Consider the following 10813-nt stretch of genomic DNA (forward strand, 5'->3'; position numbering starts at 1 on the left):
CGAACACAAATATGGTAGATTTTGGATGAATTGTACTGTCCCAGGACAAGAATCTGCTTTTCCTGGTCTATTGATAAATGGTTTTGACTGGGGCAATAAGGGTTTTGATTTTCTTTTTAATTTATGGTATATACTGTTTTTGCACATTTCAAGGCTTCTCCTATTTCTATTAACATGTATGTGTGACTCCTGCATTACATTAAATAGTTTAAAAGAACAAAATAAGTGTCCTGTAAGTTTACATGAGTAGAAAATTAGATTGACACTGTGGTGTGTTTATGTGTTTATTTACAGTCAGGGAAAATTACTAGATTTGGAAGATTTTTATTACAAGGAATTTTTGCCCAGTCATTCCAGACCAAAGAAACATAACGCATGTTTAAAAGAATGAAGACAACAGAGAGAACTTCAAAATCAATGTTTTAAGGCTGGTGAAAGGTAATAAATTATACATTAAAGTACAGCATTTTCAATTTTATGCTCACAATTCTGTTTCTAAAGTACTTTCATATTATGAATGGATTGATGGCAAAGCATTCTTAAGATTGCCTCTTAATATTGATATGTTGTTTAAAAGTAAAATCATAAGTATTATAGTAGGGAAATCAGACATCTAAGCACAATCCCAGTTTATACCTGTTTTTCTTGGTGTGTGTAATCATTAATAAGCACCCCCTTTTATTTATTTTATTAAAATATCATTGATATACAATCTTATGAATGTTTTACATTAACAACATTGTAGTTTCAACATTCACCCATATTATCAAGTCCTCACCACCCCCCACATTGCAGTCACTGTCTAACAGCGTAGTAAGATGCTATGGAGTCATTACTTGTCTTCTCTGTGTTGTACTAATAAGCACCACCTTTTAAAAGTACCTCAATTTCCTTGAAACCAATATAAGATTGTATACCAACTATACTTCAATTAAAGATAATACCTCAGTTTGGATAAAAAATCATATCATATTAATTATAAATAAATCATATCTAGAAAATCTGTGTTTTAAGTCTAAGCAATCTAATTTTAATCCCTTGTGGGTTTCTCAATTATGCTGTGTAATTGCTCAGAATCAGTGGGTGATGTCAGACCAAAAACTATTTTGGAAAAAGTTTCATATAGAAATATTTATTTTGGATTTGATTTCTTACTTTGACACTGACTGGGTGACATTAAGTAAAATAAACCATTTGTAGCTTGCTTATTACTACTTTAGGAATTTTTTTTTCCTCTCTCCAAAAATTCTTTCTGAAGTTTTGAAATTGAGGGCACATAATAAGATGGAAACATGGCTTATGAAAAATGGAAGCATATGAAAAGCTGTGTTTCCAAAACCCTAAGCAAACATCCTGTCAGCCTCAGACACTCACCGTCTCTTTTACAGGGTGATATGGTGCTTAAGAGGAGAGGTTTTAGAGTCAGTTTTAGATTGGGATCCCTATTCTGCCATTTAGTAGTTCAGTGACCTTGCTCATGTTGCTAGACCACTGTTAGCTACTGTTTTCACATGTGCAAAAGTACTTCCTAATAACTGCCTCACCGTGTCGTCATAGAGATTAAATGAAATGATGTAACTGAAGCACTTAACCCCTGATGTGGCCTAGGGGAGGCATTCCCTAAATAGTGACTATTATCATCTTGATTTACTTTTTCAGAATCTGCCTATGATTTCTAGCCCTTGTCTCCAAAAGAAGATGTGTTCTCCCTTCTTGGGATCAAGAACTATGACTTGTTGGAGGTTAGAGATGTTCTAGTCTAAGCACCGAGCTCTATACAGGAGAATAAAAAGTCACATGTTGAGTTAGTGAACTGAAAGTCAAGGTGTTTCACTCCTTTCTCAACTTGCTTTTCACTGACTTAACCTGCTTCTCATTTTAACAACCTGGACTGCCTCCTGCCCAGTATATTCTCCCGCTTCCCCCACCACAGACACTTATCTGCTGTAAAGCATTCTATTGCTGAAATACTGCCTGGTGCCTATGGATATGTAGTTAGAATTCACTAGAAAAGAATGCTAGAAGCTAGTATTAACTGAATGGTGACTTTGTGCTAGGCGCTGTGCTGTTACCTGATTTCATCCTCGCAGTAGTGAGGCAATTTCTATTATTGCCCCATTATATAGATGAGAAGACAAAGTCTACAAAGGTTAATGACTGCAAAGAGTCAGGTAGATAAGTGTTGGAGTCAGAACTTAAACATAGGCATTTTTGAGTTTAGAGTCCATGGCCTTCACTACGCCTCTGCATGGCCACCTTGTGCAAAGCCCATGCTAGGTGCTTGAGGGAGGGGTGGATACAGCGACGCGGGAGGTGGGACCTTAGGTCCAAGGCACTGGGCTCTGGAGAGAACGCATACTGAGCTAACAAAGCTAAGCAAGGGAATCCAACAGGATTTTTCTAAACTAAGGAAGATTAAAGAGACAACAACTGAAATGCAGTAGGTAAACCCTGAGAGGATCCTGGGTTTAAAATAGAAAGCAAAAGCAACAAAACAGGAAAACAGCTCCAAAGGACATTTTGGGACAATTACAGAAAGTTGAGGCCAAACTGTATGTTGGAAGATGTTATTTCAGAAAGAGAATATGTATCTTATTATCTATATTAAAGTATTATATAATAAATGTATTCTATATTTTATACACTTATAAACAAATATAATGCATTATGTTAATAATATATCACATATATTTTACATACACCCCCCCCCCAAGTACTGATGTCATCCCAGAAGGTGTGCGTAGATCTGGGAATCAGGGGCAATAGCAATGATGAGTTGAGTATGTTACAGATTTTAAATGAGTGGAGGAGGAAGGCAGGTAGCCGGGGACTAGAGAATGCCCTTAGAGGCAGCAGGAGAACTGATGTCTTCTTGTCTCCTCCTAAGGTGGGCCTTGGTGGGGGGGGTCTCTGGGGAGCAATAATGAGAGAGATGTGGGGTATTTAAGGTATAGCCAGGTTTTAATTATGGCAAGGAGATATAGGGAGGAAGGAAGGGGGGAAATGGAACAAGAGTGCCTGAGTTAAGGATAGGAGAATCACGAAAGGAGCATCAGCACAGAAGAGGCCAAGGGGTGCAGTGGGAAAGTGTGAGGAGTGAGTGCTGTAGACGGGGGTTTGATCCTCACTCCACTCCTCACTGTCTGTATCAAGTAGAATCTTTCTGTTTCCTCATCTGTAGACTGAGGAAAGAAGAATCTAAGGCCTGGACATGCTGTCCTTAAAATTAGAGTTAATGTGTGTGATGTACCCGGCAGACGGTTGATAATCAGCAGAAATAAGCTGAACAGGTATGAGAATCAAGTCAGTTACTAACAGAGAACACTGATCTGCCCCATAGACACCCATGGTGATGCTACACCAACACTTCTCCTGCCAAGTAACCACTGAGCTCAGAAAGACCTTCTTTATAAAAGGGTTCTTTTATTTTTTTAATTCCCTATTAAGTAAAGGCATATTCATCTGCAGGCAAAATTCTAGTTCTCTCCTTCCATCATCAAAGTGTAACTTTGATAGCTCCAGGTGTAACATTTATTTGGGTGCATTCTAAGCTTTCATTTTATGTACACAAAGTCAGCTATTCATGTCCCCAGGACATATTTCCTTTCTACATTATTTAGAATCATCCTGATACACGGTGGCACTATACTTCATTAAAGCAATGAACTTAGGTATGAATGAATCTGGGGGGTGGTTGTGGGGAGACTTTGTGGATTCTGAATTGATATGTAGCCTTAGATTTGCTAGCAAATAAAAATGTAATTATATGAATATTAATTACCATAGAAAGTTGATGTTTTTATATTGCAAAATTTTTGTTGATGAATTATCACTATCATTCTGGCAACAGACATTTTAAGAATGTTTGCTCTGTGCCTTTTAGCTCTTTTTTTTTTGGCTTTGTTTTTGCACATTTTTTCAACAGAGAGGAAAACTATGCCTGGGCAGAACTGATTTCCTGTATTATTAGTATTCACATTTGTGGAACTATGGATTTAGAACTAGAATACGTAGGGAAGTGAATTTACCCAGCAATCTTTATCAGACTCAGTCTGCGGAATATGATTTTTTAAGACTTCTTATATATTATTCTCAATTATGTTCCTGGACAATCCACATGATGTGGATTAAAGATCTTCTTCCTCCCAGCTTTTCAAGTTTCTGTAGGTGCAAACTTGAACAATGCTTTTAATTCCTTTTTGTTTGACCCATTCCCTTAACCTAATATTTAAATATATTAATAGTAAGTAGCTACTTTTTAAAAAACAATTTTATTGCTACAAACCAAAAAACCTATAAAAATGTCTTCAATTTTCATCTTTAAAAGCAATTTAAAGAGTCAAGATAATGGGAATTGCAAGCCAATGAAAGTAATCTGTCTATCAATGTTCCATTTGGTGGCAGGAAAAAGATGGGTCAATTCAATACTTAGATTTTGCCATAATGCTTATGATCTGTTTGTTGGTCAAGTGTGGCTGCAATATATTTGGTTTTAAAGTTCAGAAAAAAAATGTGATATGTTGGATTTCTAAGCAAGGTATGTCAGTATTACTCATAATACATGCAGTCTTCTTGCGTCCCCTTGCCCATCCCACAAATAGCATTTCAAAGAACTAATAGCATCATATTCCCTTTTGACTGGCAAGTTTATAGGTGTTTATGCTATGATTTGTATTTGACAACTAGTACCATTTTAGGGTCTATAAAGTAGTTACTATCCCTGCATCCATTAGGCATTTTAAAGCTTTTTGGGAGGTAGTTTTATGAAATGCATGTTACTATCTGCTTTCCTCTGAGTCCTTAACCTAATTTCCACTTGGGCTCCTAGCTTTGAGAGGAGTGAGGGACAGAGGGGAAATAATTTTAAAACAAAGTCTTCGTGGACTGTTAGAATGACCTTTGTAAGAAATGTTGAAACACAGACTGAAAGCTGCAGAGAATGATCGATTCTGGAATAATTAGCATCGGTGGGTATCATTAGATTTGGTGGTCGCAGGGATTGAGGGTGGCGGGATTCATGTGTCTTGGGTCTTTTAACTGAACCATCAGACAAAAGAATTGAAGCGTAAATAAATAATGCCTTCTTGGGTATGTGTGGCTAGTACACAGAGAGCAGTGTGGGCCAACTTTGGGCCCCTCCCCAGCTAACTGTAGACTTCAGGGTCAGAGCTGCCTGGGGCTGGCGGTTCACAGCTCTGGCACATCCCTCCTGGCTCATTTGCTAATCTATGGGGAGTGTTCCAGGGACAGGAGCCACTCTGCTCTTGCATTTCAACTGCCTGCCTCCCTGTCTGTTCCTGGTCACTGATTCCCCAGCGTGGGGCCAGGTGGGGGTCTTCAGAAGCAGCATCTGAATGCCCAGGCCGGCGGAACGGCTGGCAGGTTCCAAGGAACGTCTCTCACACCGTTCTCTCAGAGAGCCCCGCCTGGATTTGCTGGCAGCCAGTAGGGGTCATGGGAAGAGAACAAAGATAATATTTCTGCAGATTACTTCAGAAATCAGGAGACTATATTCTCACCACTCAAGCTGTCTCCCTACATTTTTTCACAGGATTATCAATGAATGACAATTTTGAGGCTGGAGAGAGTCAGGTGAATTGGGAGACTGAGGTCAAAAAAATATAGATGGGTGCCAAGCAACTGAAGCATCAAACCGGTTTCCCGAAGGCAGTCGTGGGGGTGGGAGGCACTGGCCTTTCTGGGGCACAACACACCCTTGGAATCCCTCTCAACTGCATGCAGGTGTTCATACCCAAGTTTTCATAGAGGTAAATAGTATGTGACAACAGGTGCCAGATTCATCCAGAAAATGCATCTAAGTCGGGAAAGTAGATTAGTGGATAGATTTGTGAATCCTTATTAATTTCCTCTCTTTAAAGAAATGGCTTAAGGAAAGAAATAAAGGGGCATCGGGAGAAAGAAAGAGGCTGTGATTTCAGCTGTGAGCTCTATTGACATTGGGAGTCAATGAGGCAGAGAGGAGGGAGGGGCTGTTCCAGAGGCGGCAGTGAGGGCAGCAGCAAAGAAACTTTTTCCCACGGAGGCATAAACTGACAGGGTCAGCATCGGAGGGCTGGGAGAAAAGCAAAAGATGGAAGGGCATGTGCAAGGCCACAGGATATAAAACAATGCTGGAGGAAAAGCGAGAGCTACAGAAATCCCAGTCTCTTTAAATTGTGCCCTTTCCCAGCTCCTGTCTTTGCTCAGTGTCTAATTGTCTAGCCACATGCCAGAGGCTGATAAGAAAGCACTCCAGGCCTGGAGATAAGCTATGTGTTGACACTTTGTCCCTTCTTTCTCAATTGCCTTCTTTTATCTTGTTTTGCCCATGCTGGCGTGAGAGACTATCACATCTCCAGGCTTCAGACAGGTATCCAGTAATTGACGAATACCTTTTTATCAGGTGCTATTTCCATAAATGTTAATCTTCCAAAATTTTTGATGCGAAGCAAACCACAGATTTAGAGATAAGCTTTTACAGGGCAAGACAAGGAAACAGAATTCTAATGCTATATTTATAATCACATTTTAAATAATAGCCTCAGGAGTGTTTGGATGTCAACCCCTTTAGAGAATTTTAGAGAAGTCCACAAGTTAATTAGATAAGCCTTGCTAATGGACTGATCAGTCTATTGAATGTATCTTCATGTATCTTGCTGACAAGATGGTGATGTTGCCTGTATTCAGCTTTATTTTAAATCGCAACTACAAAGAAGTTCTGTTGTTTATATCAAGTATTTGCACAGAAAGGAATTGACGAGAGTTGTGTTTGTCCATGACATTTTTAGACAATCATCACCTTTTGAATCCAGGGCAAATCACTCAACAGTGTCCTATTTTCTCACTTTTGGCTTGTCTTTTGTAATCATCAGCCATTTGTCACTGGTATTGTTATAAATGCTGGCATACCTGGTGGATGTCATGTTATGACTGACTCCCAGAACAACTTCAACAGAAAAAGGATTTTAGCAGCATGAGCGTAAACAAGAATAGCCTGTCTGAATAGCTTTGGATTGCACTAGCATGTTAGTTTGCAAATATGTTGAAAGAATGCTAGGAAATAAATTAACATCCACATTGCAAACCACATTTTGTTATTTTTGGTGGGGTACATTTAAAGGAAGATTTTTGGAGTGTGTTTTAAGAAATAAAAAACCAAATAGACTCTTTTGTTAGAGGAAATGCTCCCAGGGTGGGAGGTTGGGGGTGTCTGTATGTATACTGGGTTTTTGAATATAGATTTCCTATTACTGAAGGATCTTTCAAGGTTCTTTAACTAAAGAAATCATGTGTTTGAAAGACTTTCATTTTCCCTGGATGTGGTCCTGATTCTGGTATTCCCTTTCATTCAGGATATCCCAGGTATTTCAATCAACTTTCCTCTGGACTGGATATGGTTGGATTAGCAGCGTACTGGCTGACATCGACAGCAAACACCAACCTGTATGGAGCTAAATGTGTTTTTGTGTAATCCAGGATAATTATTAGAGACATTCCATAGTCTTTATTCTATCTGTCATGTGAAAATATCTTTTTATAGTAGCCCCTAAATCGTGATACAAAGTTCATAAGTATGTGAGTATTCATGCTAGCTTACAAGAAAATAATCCTGTTACATCTTTCTTGCAATCAAAGCTATATGACATTTTTTAAACAGAAAGGGACTTTCTTTTTGGCATATTGGATTCATAATTTTATAATGTGGAAGAGAAATGGGACCAGATGTTGGCTTTTACATATGTTTTTCTGCATTGTTGTTTATTTATTCAATATGATAAATGACAGTTGGGCATTAAGCCAATAATTGAAGCTCTTGACTCGATGAATGAGAAAATGAACAAACCTTATAGAAGACATAATTTTCTCTCTACGGAATGCTATAATTGTGACATTTGTGAATGTAGGGTTTAGAAAAGGAAACAGTTCTGTAGATATTGCAATGGTGAATTATGTTTTTGTGTTACATACATAAAGTATGGCCATTATTACATTTCAGGTTCACCTATGAAATCACTCCAGTATTTGTGCTTTTGGAATATGTCACGCTAAAGAAAATGAGAGAAATCATTGGCTGGCCAGGTGGCTCTGGCGATGGGATATTTTCTCCTGGTATTTGACATTTCAACTTTTCTTTGTGTTTTTTTTCTTCTGATATGCAATGCCTCATTATGAAAACAGGAATGAATGATTAAATATCTAGTCTGTATTTCTGCTTAGATTAAATAGGTTGTATGTTGATTTAAAAAATGAGTGTGACAAAGTCCATGTGACCATTGGACGTAAGATCTGAAAGTCCCATTGCTGGGGATTAAATATGAAGAGTTAGGTCTGTGATTTGAATATATAGCTCAGCTCAATTTGCCTTAACTTTGCCATCTACATCCTCCAAAGGCTTCATGCTTTGTGGAGAGTCCTTTGGGACTTCCAGAAGACATCTGTCATTGTGATGACGCCGTCTACACACAGAGAGCTGGAGCACTCCTCACTGCTCAGCAAGTCATGGGGGGCTTGTGTTTGCATCCTTTTTCTGGAAGATTGATAATCAGTAAGAGCATGTCATGCATCTGTCCTCCTACCTGGGTTGTTCAGGGAAGTCTGCTCTGTCCAGAGGCCCAGAAGCCTCTCGGGGCTACTGAACCTTTAGACGGAAAATGACTGAACTGCAGAACGAGGAGTGGGAAAGCAGAGCTGGAAGCCTCTTGGATCATTACGCTGTGCAGTGGACTTTCTTTATGGACATCTTCCCTTTTCCTTCTGCCCTCCTTTCTCCTCAGCTTCTCTGAGAGGACACCTAGGGCAGTGCTTTTCAACTAGGGACAGTTTTGCCCCCTGGGGCATGTTTGGCAACATCTGGAGACATTGATAATTTCTGGTTGTCACAACTTGGGTGAAGGGACATTGTGCTATTGGCACCAGGTGGGTGGAGGCAAGGGGTGCTGCTCAACACCATACAGTACACAGGACAGCCCCCACTGCAAGGAATTACGCAGCCCAATATATCATCATGTGTCAGTGTTGAGAAACCATGAGCTGGAGAAGTTCCCTTAAAAGCTGGTCCCTTGCCTAACAGCACCCTATACACTGGGCCCAGGCATGACCTGGATTCTGCTTGCCCTCTGACTCTGGGGTCCAGAAGAGGTAGGAATTGCCCTCATTCTGACTGGTGATGGAGCCAAGATTTGGGTATTGCCTGCTCTGTTCCAGGCTTCCTGCTTGCATCAGAGCCCAGCTCTCACAAGGCAAAGGTCATGGCCTTGTGTGGGCCATTCAGCTTGGTACGGAGGCCCTTTCTGAGTTCCCACCTGAAGGGAAGGGATCTCAAAGCACCCACATGATCGCATGGCCTGGCTGTGTCCCCCTTTGGGTGAAAGGAGGAGATAACACCTTCATTCTGCCTCATGGTCTCACAACTTCCATGCCAGCATGTTCATTTGCATGCACAAAAGTCTTTTTCCTGTATAATAAAACCCATAAACTTTCCAACAATCTTGGGGAAAAGCTCACTTTTTATTTGCTTATCAAATGAGACCATTTTATATGGATACAAATCTTATGGTGTGACATCTTTGACAATTTTAGGATCACACAAGAAAAGCAACTCAATATGGTCTTAAAATTCCCTTTGTTGTCTGTTTTCCTATAATTATAAAATAAGATTTGCTTAAATATCACAATTTTATTTCAATGTCTTTGAGAGGGAAGACCTGTTTTGGGAGATTAACAAACATGATTATGATGAGATGAGCTTAGATGTTTATCCTCATTCTTTAAGAATTGTTGACTAACAGTCCACATCATTAAGAGCAACCGATTTGCCTCAGTCTAAGTGCACATCATTGTGTGAGCTGAAACGAACAGAAATAAGTGTTCTCCATCAGGATGTAATCAGGATTTCACGGGCCTGAGGTAGAATGGCCACACTTGCAATCTGGAAGGGAAGGCAGCTATTTCACAGTTCTTACAAGCATGTTCAAAGGGTTCACAGGAAGAGCAGAGTCAAATGCAGCTCCTCTTAGTGACACAGAAGGGGTGCGGAGGGAGAGCGTCTGTCCTGTGGCTGGCCCGGTGCTCCTTCTTTGGACCGTCTGAGCCAGCACCTGAGTCTGAGGATTCAGTTCAAAGGATAACCAATGAGACGGTCTCCTGCAACCAAGGAGGACTGTAGATCGGTGGAAATGAGGGTTGTTGCATGTGAATCGGTGTTCACGGTGACCAGGAAAGGTAACTGCATTGCTGTGCTTTTAGGTGGCGCCATATCTAACATGTATGCCATGCTGATTGCATGCTTTAAGATGTTCCCAGAAGTCAAGGAGAAAGGAATGGCTGCGGTTCCCAGGCTCATTGCCTTCACATCTGAGCATGTATGTATTTCTGTTCTTTCCAAGTTTAAGATTATATTCCATAAAACCTGAGTTGAAGGAATCATCTTTGGAGATGCTTCATCCACAGAAGGTACTACTTGGGGGAGAATCTGTGGCAAGAATGGCTGAGTAATACAAGGGGGTGAACTCCTTACTCTTGGAAATTCAGGAAAACCCTCAGAGAGAAACCAGAATGGTTTTACCTCTAGTTGTTGCATTACATTTTTCTATAATAATGTTGCATGTTGGGGGAAGAAAAGGAGGACAGGGCAGTGTACCTGTGAGCTTCTTTGGACAATTGGTGCTGTTTGAATATGCTGATCAGATGTCCTCTCCTCATCTTATCTTGAACCACTGAATGTTAACCTTTGGTGGACTTAACCAGAGACTTCATCCTGTAGAGAAATGCTCTAGTGGTCTATCATATCTGACCTCTGGGCCAGATCCGTCCC

General features: G+C 40.1%; 1 protein-coding gene across 1 annotated transcript in view; it reads left to right on the forward strand.

The window, feature by feature from the left end:
• LOC108388448 (myosin-IIIa-like) overlaps positions 1-8117 on the forward strand; it is a 99942-nt gene extending 91825 nt beyond the window's left edge. Inside the window, 2 exon segments of the mRNA XM_073220233.1 lie at positions 295-438; positions 7997-8117. Coding sequence (XP_073076334.1) covers positions 295-438; positions 7997-8117 — 265 coding nt within the window.
• Positions 8118-10813: the final 2696 nt, after the last annotated feature.

The sequence above is a fragment of the Manis javanica genome, chromosome 2, assembly GCF_040802235.1.
Source record: "Manis javanica isolate MJ-LG chromosome 2, MJ_LKY, whole genome shotgun sequence".
In the NCBI taxonomy this organism is placed as follows: domain Eukaryota; kingdom Metazoa; phylum Chordata; class Mammalia; order Pholidota; family Manidae; genus Manis; species Manis javanica.